Here is a 16,450-nt window from a genome sequence, read left to right on the forward strand (position 1 = left end):
ACTGGCATACGAGCCTCTGTCCCTTCCGTGAGGGGCTAATAAAGTCGTTGAGCGACGGCCTAACCCTTGCTCGAATCACGGACGTGTCACGATTAGATGGCCTTGAGAGATGGGAAACAGAGAAGACGAGGTCACCTCTGGCCGTTCCAAGGGCGACCAAGATCCTTCGCGGATAGTCGAAAACGCGAGGTGAATTCGGAATGACGTGACGTGTCCCCCCGCTGAAAAGCGAAGCTGATTCCGACTGAACAGAATCGGAAAGTCGCAAGGTTATATCTTTGCTTCATAGTCGGAAATCGGTTGCGTATCTCATTAGGTGGAATGCTGGACACCGGTGCGACATCAGCGATATTTTTAGAGACGTTTTTATCGAACCTCGTTCAAGTATAACGAGTTCGCGCAAACAGTTCTAGGCGACAAGTCGACTTGCAATTACAGATTCATGGATCTTCTGGGAATAACGCTTAGTTCAGTTCAATGATTTCTGGGACCTTAACTCTTCAGATTCGAATTTGCAAAGAACATTTTGTATTTTTTGTTTTATTTTCTTATTGCGGTTGTTAATGCTGCGAGGTTTTCTGAGGACGTAGATAACTATATTCGATTCGGTGTATATTTTTATGAGAATCTTATTACTTAATATCCTTTATATTATGATTGAATAGCGTTCAATTCATCAGATTCATTCAGATTTTATTACATTCATCGAACAGCTGCATCATCTATGACATCGCTCATTTACAAGAAAAGCGGAAATCTCTTTCTGAACATTATAAGGTGTTATGAAACTATTGTCAAATTACCTGATGACAAAAACAGTATGTAATTTCTATGTACTTATATTTGTTTATTATTATTATTTTTGTAACAATACAAAATGAAATATAGAGGAAGACATATAGATCAGGAAAAGCGACAGTCGCTCACAATATAAATCGTACTCTGCATCCAGCTTCTTAATTTTGAAAGTTGAATCATAAGAAGTGTGAAAAGTTTATTATATACTTTATAATATAATAGTATGTTATATTTTGCTTTTATATAAAAGGGGAGCCACATTTTTTCAAATCGATGACAAAATGAATAATTGTAAAGGCGTTTTCGAAAAGTTGTTAATTTTCTTATAATATTTCGTATATTGAATACAAAATTGCATACCACTTTTTGGTATTTGTACTTCAGAAGGAATAGTATGTGTTTTCAAAACCACAGTTGTTCAATTCTTCTTCATCTGGAACAATCATATGAACTCTTCTGAATCAAATAATATAAATCATAATTACATATTTAAATATATTTATTAATAATCACATATTTATAATAGATTCAAATAATGATCAAATTTGAAAAAGTATTTAAAACGATTTTGAGTGTGAGTCATGTCATTTTGCGTACGGTGTATCGTTCACGGTATTACAATTAATCATTTTTTTTAACATATTAGATAAAATCTGGCTTCCTTTTTACATAAAAGTAAAATGCATCATGCGCGAAATTTTATGCAGTGTGTAACTAAACTGTCACATTATAATTTAATTTTTAGTTGAAGTTAAAAGCTAAATACAGTGTAGTACGTATTTCTCTGTGAGTGGCTTAACTGCCCTCTATCGGCCACGTAATGAAGATAAATGAGTAAAATTTATAATTGCTGGAGGAATGTTTTCACAAAATTGCGTGTTTGAGTTGCGTCATTATCGCAAATGTGCAATTTGTTCTGCCACTTGTCTGTTGAAATAACAGTAGATTTAACTTATCTTACTTCTCTTCACGAATAGATATGTGTAAATATATTTAATATTTAAAATAAATTGGTATTTTCAACATCGCTTAATATTTCAAACGTCATTATTATTAATATTATTATAAATATTTCAAATACCATTTTCGATATCATCTAATATTTCAAATAACGTCCTTTTCCAATGTACAAAGATATATAAATTGTATTTAACTATGCAGATTAATATAAAAAAATCGAGCTAAGATCATTACACTTTCAACCCCTGATATTACTGTATATACAAGTTTACAATTTACATCGCTTCCTTTTGCAATGTATAACGATACATAAATTGTATTACGATTTGCGTCACTTCTTTTTCAATATAAGGTGAAGTGGGGTAAGTGTGGACTGGTTTTTGTAAAGTTGGTATTTAAACGTAAGTATTTTCAGTCTGCTATGTAAATACTTAACGCTGTCGATATCGAACTCTTTGCACAATTACTACTATTTAATTAATATTAACTAGGACCTTGATTTTCCTTGTACATTTTGATTTTGATAGGAAATTGTTTAAAATGTTAACTACTCTGCACTTTCCCCGCAAATGGAGTAAGAGCGTAACTTGAAGTTAAAGATATTTTGAAACTTTATTTCATGTGCAATGGGGCAAGAGCAGAATTATTAACAACTCAGCTATAAAATGCTTTTTACTGCATTATGCAAGTACTCTATACTGCAAACAAATACTCTTAGCTCAAATGTAAAAGGGGATATAGTGAAACAAAACAAGGAAAGAAACATACTAAATGGAGAAATTTTGCTCATATTGTAATAAAAATAGCCTGTATACACACTTGCCCCGTTTACGAACTTACTCCACTTCACCTTACAAAGATACGTAAACTGTATTTACCTACGTAAATGAATATAGTAAAAAAATGAACTTTTAGACCACTATAATCTTCGCTGATACGTATATAAAAATTAATACTTTTAAATATACAAAATTTTCAAGTATATATTTCGGTCAAATGTATTACGTTGAATGATTGGTGTTCATTTTGTTGTAATTTATTTTAATGTATCTTCACGTGTTTCTTCTCTATACCTGTTGTAACTGCATTTGTGAATTGTGATTAAAGGAAGACATTCCAATGGCTAAACAACGCAGAAAACAAGTAGTCGATGAATACAATAGAACCTCAAACCACTTATGTATTATTCAGATATCAAATTAATGAGCTCACGATAATATTATACGCTTTATTATTTTGAAATTGCTATTGGAGCTCATGTTCGTACTCTATTTTGCATTGTTTATTAGCCGTATACGTGTTCAGTAACCTATGGATGGTACTATGAATAGTTCTTTGTGCAATATTGAAGCAAATATAGAAAGTTGTAAGTTTATTCACATTTAACTTTAAATGATCCTTAGTTATACAAATTTCTATTAAGTCTATGATTAACCCTATGCAAGTGTTCTGAGTGCGACTCAATGTAACAAACGAGGGGTTAATTTATTTTATTATGAAATTAAATTCTACACTGTCTATTTAAAACACACTTTTTCGAAATGAAGGTTAATAAAATTATTTTTTTGTATAATGTTATTTAAAATAATAAACAGTTTAATTTATTTTTAATCAAACGGGTAATTATGAAAATAAAATATTTTATTCCTGGTAATAAATGTTTTAAATAGTATTTTATTTGTAGAACATTCTACTTATGTTTATACTTCGTTATTATATTTAATTCCTAGGTATTTGTAATATAAAAATATTATTATGGAAGGTAATAACTTTTCTAAAATCTTGAATTATTCATTATAACAATAATTATAGAAACCTAGCAATTTCCTAATATTTAAATAATGTTAAGTTACGAGTTTTAAGCTTTAAAAAATGCATGAAACAATTGTTTCTTACGTCTCTTACCATCTCGTATGGTATTTTCCATTATAATATATCGTTTCTTCACATAATCTTATTATCAAAAGACATTTCAAATAAAAGATTCAAATATTTCATTTAAAAGTAGCTTCAAGCTACTAAAATACGTACATATATTATTTGAAATGTTTTTTCAAATATTTTTTTTCTTTCTTTAAATTTTACCCAGCTCCATGTATAACAATGTCACGCTGGGAAAATTTAAGAAGTTCAGCTTTGCACGATGCTTCGAAAGATGGGATAAAATAAGAAAATACCTAGTAGCTTATCGCACGATCACGAAGTCATTGTTACTATACCGCACAGTCATCGTCATCCTTGCAACTGTCAATAGTCCATTTGCACGTATCTCGAGTATCTCATCAAGTTGCATGATGGCAATGGAGACCATTATCACCCGTTGTGTTGATCATGATCATCGTCGGTGCACTCGAAGACAACCTCATCAACAAGTCTTACCTGTTGCGATTAAAAGAAAAACGAGTTGATTGGCGATTAGATACATAACTACCAGATTCGAACAGGATAGTGCTGTTTATAATTGAGGGCTTCTCTCAAGATATGTGGCAAAATAGTATTTTGAAATATTTGAAATTGAATATTTGTTTTATGTACAAAGTTGCAATAATCATCTATAAAATCAATACAGCATAAGCTTCTAAACATTCTTTTAAATTTTCGGATGATAATTAGCTTTAAGAATAGCTATCTTTTAAACTGTATCATGTAAAAGAAATAGTTTTATGAGTATTTATTTTAGATTTGTTATCAAATCCACATTCTTTTTACAGAATAATTTATTGCAATTTAACAAATTAACCTTTCCCTATATCTCCGGTTATTTCTTTAGTCTTATCTTGTAGAATTCGAGTAATTTTCAAGCAAAGTAGTTTAAATATTAATATAATAAAGTACGATAAAATTTTGTTGCTATAAAATGTAAAAAACAGTAGAAAATCTTGATGTAGAACATTGGAACTTTGCTGTGATAAAATGAAATTTAAATTCTAAGCATTCTTTTTGTTTTGAAATAATAAATCAAGGTTATTAATAATATTCGACTCAATTATTTTTCTAAGATTTCAATAACATCAAACTATATTGAATTACAAAAATATTTAGCTAGTGAAAATTATTTTTTTCATAACTATTTCTGTCAAGACAATTATTTTATATTCTTTTATAAGTATGTATTCATAATATTTGACTATCGAAAAGAAAAGATTATTTAATTCAATGAATAGGTGTAGTTTTTATATTCAATAATATTATAATTAATTATTTATATAGAGAATGCACAATTTTTGAAACAACAATTTATTCTCATTAGCTCATGTGTCTTACTTTATTAATTACTTGAAAAAAGAAACATTACAATTTATATGCTTTAAAGAAGTGCGAACTATGATTTTGCAAAATTACTCTCATAATTTGACAAATTGTGCCAAATATCGAGCATCCCTTTTACGAAAATATTTTTCATTTTGCCACCCGGCATATGATCAATTCTATCATCCACGTGATGGAATGAAAATAGCTAAGGAGTTAGGTTAGATTTGCGGTTAAATCAGTGGTCAGATCAGGTTTGAATGACATTTCCCACTCATGATAGATCGAGCTACACCAAACGCTTGTAGTTTCATTCCACTTCCATTAGAGTTTAAAAAATTCCACGAATTCTCGACGAAAATTTCAAAGAATCGATATTTGTCATGTCTCTCTATAACGCCTAGCAGTAAAGAGAAAATTACTTCCTCGAAACAGCGATAAACGAGCAAGAAGTTCGGTATCGGTGACCGGTGACCGGCTTGCTGGAACCAGAATAGTTCTTGAAACATTCTTTCTGCGGAATTGCTGTCTCCCCGAGCAGCAAAATGTGAAAGGAAGCCCTAACAATGCGACCGGTACTTTTACTTACGACCGCAAGTGGCACTATCCTAGTTCGACTCTAAATCGCCGATAGAATCGATTTCTCTAACCGCAATGACGACCGCAAATATAGAGCTATACATTCTCTCGCGTGTACATAGCGTATAGCCGCTTACAACAAGCTTTTCGCTGAAAAATAAAAAGAAAACTATTCACAATTCTGACATAAGAAAAGATAGTGTCTTTCTTACAAGACAGATCATAAATCTCGAACGACGAGAGATGATCCAAAGATATTAAGAGCACAGCTTTGCTTGGCTTACAGGTCGGTGATCGGGTCTAGCGGTGTGATCGAAAACAGGGAAGGAGAGGGGAGATTAGCAGGGCAGGGGTACAATTAGCGGGCGGGGGTAGCAAGGTAAAAGAGAAAAAGCAACGAAAAAGGGGAAAAAGCGGTGGTTCCGGCTACGAAGTGTGTTATGATCGGAAGCGAAACATGCTCGAAGTTCAGCGCTCGGATTTTTTAAGAGAGGGAGAAGCCTGCAACCCTCCTACCGACGATTTACTACACCCCAATTCGACCGGGGCTTCCGTTTCCGGGTGGAAGCCCGCCGAGAGATGCGTCTCCTTCAATCGAGACGTCCACATCAAGAGGATCGGTGAGTCCAGGCAATCACACCATATCAAAAAAAAAAAAAAAGAATAGACACCAATTGGTAGAGCGACATGCTACGAGTTGTTTAACATTGCTTGACTTTCGCAGAAATACAAAATAACTGTTGTTTTGCACATTTTTATGGAAAGTGTCATTTAGTGAATTAATCGGACTTAACCAGTTAACTGCAAAATATAGTTGTAAAATTCCCTCATGGAATTTGTAATTAAAATCGAGCAAGGACGAGAATACACATATTTAACTGGTTAACCTCTTAAGCTATGTTCTTTTCGGCAGTTACAACGGAGTTAATTATTTATTATTACAATACTCAAATAAATAAGGGAAGTTGAAATATTATGCATATTTTGGAGTTACCGATCTTTAATTGTGCAAACTGTAATTTGTAATGGTGCAAATATGATTTAGGTTCATAATGTACGCCACACACATTAATTATTCCGTAATTGATAATGATTACTAGTATTATATTCAAAACAGTCCGAACTTTTCAAATTTTTCTTGTAACAGTGATGTTGTCCGGTTGTTTGATTATTACTTGATTATTAGTTTTTCTTTTCTTTTCCGATTATTTGTAATAGAAAAAATATATAGATATTAGTGTTCCTCAATTAATAAAATGAAGTACTTTTATTAGTTTGATAAAATTTAAATTTAAATTACGAAATTTTTATTTTTCCCAAAGTAAATATACGTAAAATGAAAAAAGGATATTCGTTCATTCGACGAATTTTTTTAATACATGAGAGACAGAAAGGAATAAAGTTGATCCAATCAGAATGCAGCTTTACATTCTCAGCATACGGACGCTGATAAATTTCTTGCAATCTCGCCTTCTCAGAAACAACCGCACGAGATCCGCAGTGCAAAACTAGTGGTCCGGCACAAATAATTTTCATAATCTGAGATCGCTCTAGGACCGGACCGTATTTTTTCTGAAACGCAACATATCCTCATGGCAATCGTACTCGTAATCTCACATTTTCTCTCGTCTCGAGGTCACCGTTTTCACTTAAATATAATACGCGTACTACAGCTCTATTCTTGTTAAGCATTTGAAATTTTTACGGGGTCTTTCATATACGTTTGTGCATTGAAATTAGTCATAAAATCGAAATAATATCTATATAAACTTGTTAATAGAAATATTTGAAATAGTTTTGGTATTTTAGGTAGCAATATTCATGGCGTAAAAATATTAGCCAAAATATAATCAAAATATTACGATGTTACTGCTTTTTAAAATGTTAATAAGTTTCAAAGAGGAAGATTACCAGCAATTGTATCAGCGCATAATGCAATACATACAGTATTCGATGTCGATAAATATTTACAAAGATTTCAAGAAAAGTATCTTAACGAATTCTGCAATTTAAAATTTGAATTTTTGTGTAAAATTTCTTGTTGAATCTCGAGAACCCGTCGAAATTTTAATAGTTGAACAAAAGGTATTGGAATTTTAGAATTTTTAAACTGGGATAATTTAGGATGCATAGGGTATAATTTACAAAATAATCTTCTACAATATATTTGAGGAATTTACTTGACAACGAAAATACAATATTCATGAATAACTATTCTATTGTGATTTTAATGTATATATACAATAATAGGTACAGTAATATAAGTTTTAAGACAGAGAAGCACTGAAAACTTATGAATTCGAATTTTGTACATTCATACAGCGACAAATAAAAATTATCGTATTGTCATAAAAAATTTGTCCTATACCTAGTTTTACGATAATGAAGGAGTAAAAAATAATGTTCAAAACTGATCCAAATATCAAGACGATTCTCTGCTACTAGTATAAGACTAGTACAGTTAAGACAAGCATTACATGGAAATTATGTTGAAAAATATGAAAACTGTGATATTTATAGCTCTAGAAATATAGGGAATAGTTGATATAGTCATTCAACTTTGAGGTTAAATCATACAATACCAGTCTAAAAACCCACAAGATTTTACCAACATCGATAAGCAAATATTGACAACATTCCTTTGCACATTAAAATTGTATTTTCTGTAGATTTCATGTAAATCATACTCAACATATACTTTTTAAAATATACGTTACAGTATGAAAGTAAATATTCGTAATTCAAATTCCACAACAAAATGGAGATGGTGCCATAATACAAGCGGATGGTGCCATATCCTCAGAAATGTAAAATTATCCAACCAATCAAGTGAATCACCAATAATGTGTTCCCAATTTGAAACAAGAAAGTAAAACATGTGTAGGAGGCGAATGTGAAAAGTCAAGCAACGTTACATCGGCTCGGAACGTGTTCCGCATAATTTATTATATCTAACTGTTTCAAGCTCGAGCTCTCGATATCAATGTATAACACATTTAATCAAGACCCTGCCGCTGACTAACGGCACGAATAATCGTTGCGCTGTGCGATCGATCCGATCGATCTTCTCTCCTTGTGTGTAATCATTAATAATGTCTCAGTAATGCCATTAATTGTGGTCTGTTAATAAATCTGCTGATTGCGTAATAATAACTTTTACAATACAGTACCGAGCATGGTAGGCTTCTTTAAGGAAAATGGCGATATATGAAAAGAAAGCCTCATCATATGCGTTCTGAATGAATTTTAAAAATGGTATATCTAACGATATCTAAATATCTAAATATCTAACGATATTTAGTAATTAAAAGATATATTCATTTTAATATTAATATCTTCAAAATTAGAATTTGTTATCGTATCATTTAATTATTCTTATATTATTTAAGTGTCTAGTACAGATCTGATTTGAGCATAATACGAAATAACTTCTATCGAGGCCTCTTTGCTGTATATCACATTTTACCCCAGAAAAGGCTAGCATACTTGAGACTGTACCAAGTAACGCGATAATTGTTGCAGTTGTATTTTTGATCAGTCATTTTGTCTCATGCTCCTGTTTTAATTCTGATATGTGGGCTCGTAATACGGCATTGGTGTGTGCGCGCTGGATTCAATCATTCTTCTTACATCATCAGCTTAATTATTAATTACAATTAATGATCTCCCCTCTGTTTTCCCTCCTGAACGTGTCGCGTGGATCACCCCCACCGACCCACGAGTATTCGAACAGGCTGCGTGTATGTGTTCCATCGTAATTACGGTGGTTTGCTTAGCGTATGATCCCTTAACGCACGTGTCGAGCATGTCGGGCTAACAGGGGAACACACGATCCGAATAATTCAAATGCTTCTGAAAGTTCATTACCTTAAAAATAAACATAATAGTTACATAAATTTGAACGTATATTAATGACGCTTCTTCATTGTAGTGTATAGAAATTTATTGAAACTATAAAAATCTGCTTTTTCAGTTTAGTATAATGCCACGCGTTCTATTGCTATGTGTGTTTTCGTCCGATGTATTACCACGTGTTAATTTTCTACGCCATGTATTACCGTGTGTTATATTTTTCACGCGTTGTGTAATTACGTGTTATATCACCACGCGATGTTCTATGTATCCTATGATGTACCTATGACCAAGAGTTATATCGCCACTCATTGTACCATAAATACTTAGTATATGACAGTTCCAAGAATTATCTGCTTCTATTACTGTGGCAATATAATGAGTGTCTACTGTAAAGAAGATTTGAAAATTACAAGTTATTGGTTCCACGAAATGAATTACGTGTTAAGAAAGTGTGAATAGTCGTCAGGATAAACTAACAAACAGCCCGAATTATTTCTCGCAAAATTTCAACGCGTCAGAAAGTGTAATTGTTGGATCCTGTGTTTCCTTGTACGCTACGCCCGATCTGCAAACAGCTTCGAGTGAATTAACTTGAATGAATTGTAATTTGTTTTTATAATTTCAGCGGAAACCTCAAACACGCTGCTCGTGCTGTAAACGAGCATTGCGTGTGAAAGTGAAAACTTTCAGTGATTTCTAAAGATTCACCGGTAGCTGGACGGTAATTTGTAGAAGGCAATTTAATAATTACACTATTTCCTTAAATTATTCATGAAAATGTTGACATAAATCGTATAAATTTTCTGTTGTTAATGTCACCTGTCATTTGCCGCGCCATTCAGTTTCAAACTCGCAGGATCAACGAGTAAAATTTTCATCGATTCTTCGATCACTCTTATGCTATCGAACTCAGTACTATACCATATCTACTGTGAATGATCGTACAAATGAACCTCAAACTAGAGGCAATTATCTGAGGAGCTAGTCGGCTTTTTTATTATTTTATAGTTGTCATTCGCCGAGTTTACGATCGTATGGTAGATACGATCATAGTTCCATCGCAGCTGGATGAGCGAGACAGCCAAATAAAAGATAAAAGGAGGAAATATAGACAATAGAATAGCCCAGAAGTGCAAATAGCCCCGTCGTGTTTCTACAGTTAAATCTTTAATAGTGTTAGCTAATAACGTCGGTAGAATGGTTTTCAAACAAGTGCGGAACATCTTTCTCCAACGATGCTGATCATGGTAGCTGACGAGACCTCTCCATCGGTATCCATTGACGCGAGGCCGTCGATTTTCTTCGCTATCGAGCCGAGGGAGATTGTCAAGGTCGAATGTCAACATCGCAAATGGATGGTCAACGACCCCATCACCCATTCACTTTTTGCTCGTTCCTCTGCGCCATGATCTTGCCGCGTGAACGGTTTGCAGAAAAAAGGGACACCGAGAAAAGAACTTATGTCGAGAGAAAATTACTTTGGAATCGGGATAATCGAGCGTGCTCGCATAATTAAATTTGTAAATCAGTCATCGGTTCAGTATCTGACTTAACGACATGTTAGCTAACCGTCTGGTCGGTATCTTACTCTGAATTTCTCGCCTTTGAGCTGATTGAATTACTCTTTTGAATCTTACGAGCCGAGACTAACCCGGGTAAATTGAATATCGTGTTCTCTTCACACCGACACCGATCTTCTCGAACCGTAATGTTGCTCGGTTGTTTATTGCAAACGGTTATATGTGCACTCTTGCGTAAATCTAGAATCCCTTAGCCTCCTAACAGAACCGTTTTCTTTTTTGACCGTTGCATCGTAGAATAATTGGATTTTCACAGGAATTGTAGTCCTTGCATAACTTTTACATACTTGTATTAATACTTGAGATTGGCGCTACTTTTTGTAATCTATTCTGTACAGCTGTCTTGAATTTAAATTGCATAAAAAATGCATATCTACGTTTATAGCAACCATAGTTATAGAAGGTAGACCTATAGTCGTCAGTCGCAAAGTTATTAAGTTATTGCATAGTAACTCTTAACTATCGTAGATGTTGAAATTTGGATAATTGTTATGAAAGGTGTGACAAATTACTCACATTCATTACGGTATTACATTCACTGCTGAACATTTTCCTAGTCCCTATGGGAACAGTTGATGTTGATGAAGATTTCGTCACACGATTAAAGGTTTACACAGTTAGTTTTCACTAACTACGTGCTCCAAATTAATATAGGGAAAATACGACTTCACAATTTTTGCAGAGACGCATTATCCTTCTCATATTCTGAATATAGTCATGTATATATTCAATATTGTTTCGAATTGTTGCAAACTAGATTTGTTTAAAAAATTCAAGATTCAAAGTGGTAAAATTGATTTTTCACGTTCACTTTCTTCAAAATATTACATTTCTTCGATATTTCTTTTATAATAATTATATCGAAATATTATAAGTCTTTTCGCATGCTAATATTGATAATAGTAAAAAATATGAATCCCGCATGATGTAACAAATTATGCTCAAAATATTTTTTGACAAATTTCAACTGTAAAATACTTGCAAACAGGCAAGAATTATTTATTTATTAAGTAACATTGCACATGCATTTCATAAACTCTCCTAAATAAATTGAGGTATCTATCGATTGTAATTATGTGCAAATATAAGTAAACTTTCAACAATTTTGCCCTTTATATCGAATATTATGAACCAGTGTGTACTATAATATTTATTTAAAATTGGGTTAAATAGACTAAGCTTCATTTTAACATCTAAAGAAATTACTTTCCTACTTAAAATACATCTGTTACTTTGAAAAATTAATTATTGTTCATAAAAATTGTACTTCATAAGAAAGAAAAGGGAAATCACTTTTCAAAACGTTTTTAATGTTTGTAATAAAAATTAAAAATATTCTTCTTAAGTAAGACATATAACTAGAAAGTTTGATCTAAATCGGTGAACATGAGGTCAATATGGTTATTGAACAAAGGATTTATATTGCCATACATATCAAATTTTAAACTCCAAATTGATGCAATATGAAATATTTTACAACAGTTTAATGTCTTCAAATCATGCTTAACTTTCGATGTTTCAAAATTGGTCATTCAATATGGCCTAACAAGAACCAGTTTACGGCACCAATAAAGACGATAAAAATTGCGAATTAAAGAAATGATGAGGATTTGCCTTTCTCAGTAAACTGAGTCCGTCACAAATAACTCTGTTACGAGAGATCTTGAGAGAATCGTTATGCACGGTCACGCATCGACTCATCCGAGTTCTTCCTCTTTCTGAATGAACGATGCTGAGAATCTCAACTCGATCGAGATTCTCCGCTAAGAACAGGCAAAGTTACGAGACATACAATGTCGGACGTTATCAAAGTAGAATCTTAAATGCCGCGGGTTTAATTAGAAGTCAACTCATGAAATGCGATTTTGAAGTTTACCACGTTACCTTGACAGAGTCTACGAACACAGAAAACTAAAACCACTCTCACTTTTCTACCATTACGCAATTCTTGCAATCTTTCTCAAGGCTGTGGAAACTAACTTCAAAGTCAAATGGTCATTCACACTTCTTTGCATGTAATTCTTAAAATATGAAAACAGAATAAGTTTTGTTTATTTGCAATTGTTCAATTATATAATAAGGGTTTTTTATAACAAAAATTTTAGATATAGTATTTTAAAAGTTCTTTTCTTAGAAAAAGTTTGTTTTCAAAACTTGTTTAATATAAGTTAATAGCGCCTATTATAACGCATTATACTACAAGTGTTATAATCTATTGTACACCATTGTCACACCTTTTCACAATGATACGATCTATGTATGAATCGTGGAAAAAACATCACAACTTTAATGTTTCCTAATATTGCTGAATACTTCCTTTTATATACTATTTCTTAATAACAAAGCTTTATATAGACAATAATATTTACAAGATTAGAATGCAGATTAGAAATGAAAAAACAATAAACTTTGTAAATACTCTGAACGCAGTAATAATCTCCTATATGCAGGGTGACCAATGGTAGTACAACCGGAAAGAAATTGTGCTTGAAAACATAAGGTTCAAGATTAAGTTACTAGAACGAATATGAATGGTGTGAAGTTCGTTGAATGTTTTCTGTCTATTTACTGTGTTTTTGGTTAGGAGAGACAATGACGGTAAATATGCAGTTACCAAAAAACACGCATTCTCCTGACCAAAACGACGCTGCGAAGAAGTAATATTTCGACATGATTTCTTTTGCATACTACTCTCAGAAGTTTAATCTAGGTCGGTCTCAGGGCCGATTTTGCAATTTTGTCCAAAACAATTTTATGCACTGAAAACTAACATTTTTTATAGAAGAAAATTTTTCACGTCCCATTTTTTCAAAATCGGCCCTGAGACCGACCTAGATTAAACTTCTAATTGTAGTATGCAAAAGAAATCATGTCGAAATATTACTTCTTCGCAGCGTCGTTTTGGTCAGGAGAATGCGTGTTTTTTGGTAACTTCATATTTACCGTCATTGTCTCTCCTAACCAAAAACACAGAAAATGGACAGAGAACATTCGACGAACTTCACAGCGTTCACATTCGTTCCAGTAACTTATTCTTAACGCATAGTCGAAAATAATAAAATACAATATAATAAACTTTTCGTATACAGGGCGTGGTTTTCGAGAAAATTGTAATTTGTAAGAAAATGTTATTACTTCAAGAAAAATAATAGTTCCAATAGTTCTTCATTAATTTAGTAATTAATGGATATTATAAGTTAATAAACGCAATTATTAGTACCACTAAAATTTATCATAAATTGTTAATCTTCATGTACGGATGACGTATTATCATAAATGATACACACTAATGTAGTTATAGTATGATAAATGTATAATACAGTAAAATAAATGTAACATCATAAGGAACTAATAATAATAATTTTAATGAATACTATTAATTCTATTAATTATCAAAATGTTAAAAAGTAATTGAAATTATCTTTCTCGTCGTAAAAAAATTTTCTTACAAATATTTTGATAAATTTTTGAATTTAATTTTCTCAAAAACTAAGCCCTACAAAGAAATTTTATTTTTTGTTTTCGATTTATTATTTCTATATTTCACGTAGAATCACCGTATTTTCTATTGTATCGCCATTTTCTGACCATTATACTATAAAAATAGATATACTCAACTTATTCACTTTAATAAAACAAATAAATTCATATGAAGTGAATCCATCATTCACTTATTGAAGAACTCTGGTAATTGTTCTGCTTTGTTTGAATATACATGTGTATATATTCACAGTTACATGTATTTACGTATACGTATATGTGTACATGTATATACTCGTACACATGTATGTATTATAAATGTCTATAGCTTCAGCCTTTATTGCATGTCCAAATTTAAATGAACTTTTTTTTTTATATCAAAGTATGTTTATATCTAACAATAAGTGCTCTATCCATAAAATACTTTTAGATCAACTTTTCTTTGTTTCTATTTACAGAATGTGGTAATGGGATTTGATCGTTTAACTCTAAAACATCTAGTATATACTTTTCAGCATCATTTGACCAAATTGAGATAACAGAGTCTATAGGCAGTTAGTAAGCGTGTTTTAAAGAAGTGAAGCAAATAAAATGCCCGTCGAAGAATCGCAGGAATGGTTACAATTTATTCGGTGATAAAGTGAGAGATTACAAATTTTCAAATTCATGAATGAAAGTAGGTATACCGAATTTTCAAGTTTAAAAATTTGAATATTGGGAAATACAATACATAACCAAACAAATATAAAAGTTGTTAATTTTCAAACTGAGAAATATTTTAATCTCCACCTAGAGAACTCAATTATACATCTGTGCCCGACAGTGCACGCTACCTGCACGTCCGTGCACCACGCCCTCACGGACGCATTGCCTATCGCAATTTTAAAACGAGCACGCAATATCGCGTGATTGTACCTTCAGTAGTTGACGACGTCGGGTGAGCAGCAGGTAACGTGTTAAGATTCATTCGCGAAAAAGTGGAAGTGCTCATTTGACTTCGAGATTAGTTTTCATATCCAAGAAGAGAAGTATACCGTTATTCTTGTTATTGATCACTCCTTCGTCTCACAATGTTTCATTTAAATCAGCGAGCAAGGATCCGCGTCGTTTGCTTCATGTTACGTCACTTGCTTCTCAAAAACTTCGAATCCTTCCGGGTGTGACGTACCCAACCTAACTCTGGGATGCTAAGCCTCTTAGGGTGTGTATTTATGCCTGGAACCAGACTGCGCTATTGGCACTCCGGTAAGAGGGTAAAGTGGGCTATATCCTGTAAGAAGCGACTTTGTAGCGTGGTAAAAAGTCTCCATCATAGACCGGTGCATTAGTGGCTGCACCGTATTTCTTATTATCCTGGCGCGAGGTGTATGCTCCCTAGAGCTCTCCTTTTCTCTCTCGTTTTCTTCCTTCTGTCCGATCCTCGCAGTTCCTCCGGCATCGTCAATGCGGGCGGTCCTAAGAAGTCAGCCTAGTTGGCCGGTGTAGCATTGCGTTCGTGCATGCACCTCGTCCAAGCTTGTTAAGGGCCCCTTGTATCGTCCGCATTATCCCGCCTGGCGGCGTTTCCTGGATCGTCGCGTGCTTCGCCAGGGATCGGCCTTAAACCTGCGGCTGCTTCGCATAACGGGGTGTAATATGCTCCGGAGACCGTGTCGGAATGTTGGTTACCTTGCTAATGAATGGTGAATGGGGATTGTTTCGACAGGTGTAGAGGATTTGAGGTTTCTGGGTTCTTAGATCGATAGAAACCCTTGTCTTATAATATTGTACAGTGCGTTGCATAAATATACCAGCTCCCTTTGCTTTTATTAATATAAATTTTCGGCCGAAAATTATGGCCGATGTTCTTTGAATACTAATTCGTAGTATTTAAACTATAAATTGTATAATAAGAATTTTGCATATTAACAGAAATATTATCATACGATAAGAACTTGACCGGCCATATT

At 33.0% G+C, this 16,450-nt stretch overlaps 1 protein-coding gene across 3 annotated transcripts in view; it reads left to right on the forward strand.

Annotated features, from left to right (window-relative positions):
• blo (bloated) overlaps positions 1 to 16,450 on the forward strand; it is a 251,200-nt gene that overhangs the window by 15,976 nt on the left and 218,774 nt on the right. For 2 of the 3 annotated variants that reach the window (XM_012294357.2, XM_012294356.2), the window contains exon 2: positions 5,873 to 6,206. The exons of the other annotated variant lie outside the window; for it this stretch is intronic. In XM_012294357.2, the coding sequence (XP_012149747.2) occupies positions 6,044 to 6,206 (163 nt within the window). In that variant the 5' untranslated portion in view covers positions 5,873 to 6,043. The remainder of the gene's footprint in view (positions 1 to 5,872; positions 6,207 to 16,450) is intronic. 3 annotated transcript variants of the gene reach the window in all.

This window comes from Megachile rotundata, chromosome 4, assembly GCF_050947335.1.
Source record: "Megachile rotundata isolate GNS110a chromosome 4, iyMegRotu1, whole genome shotgun sequence".
In the NCBI taxonomy this organism is placed as follows: Eukaryota; Metazoa; Arthropoda; class Insecta; order Hymenoptera; family Megachilidae; genus Megachile; species Megachile rotundata.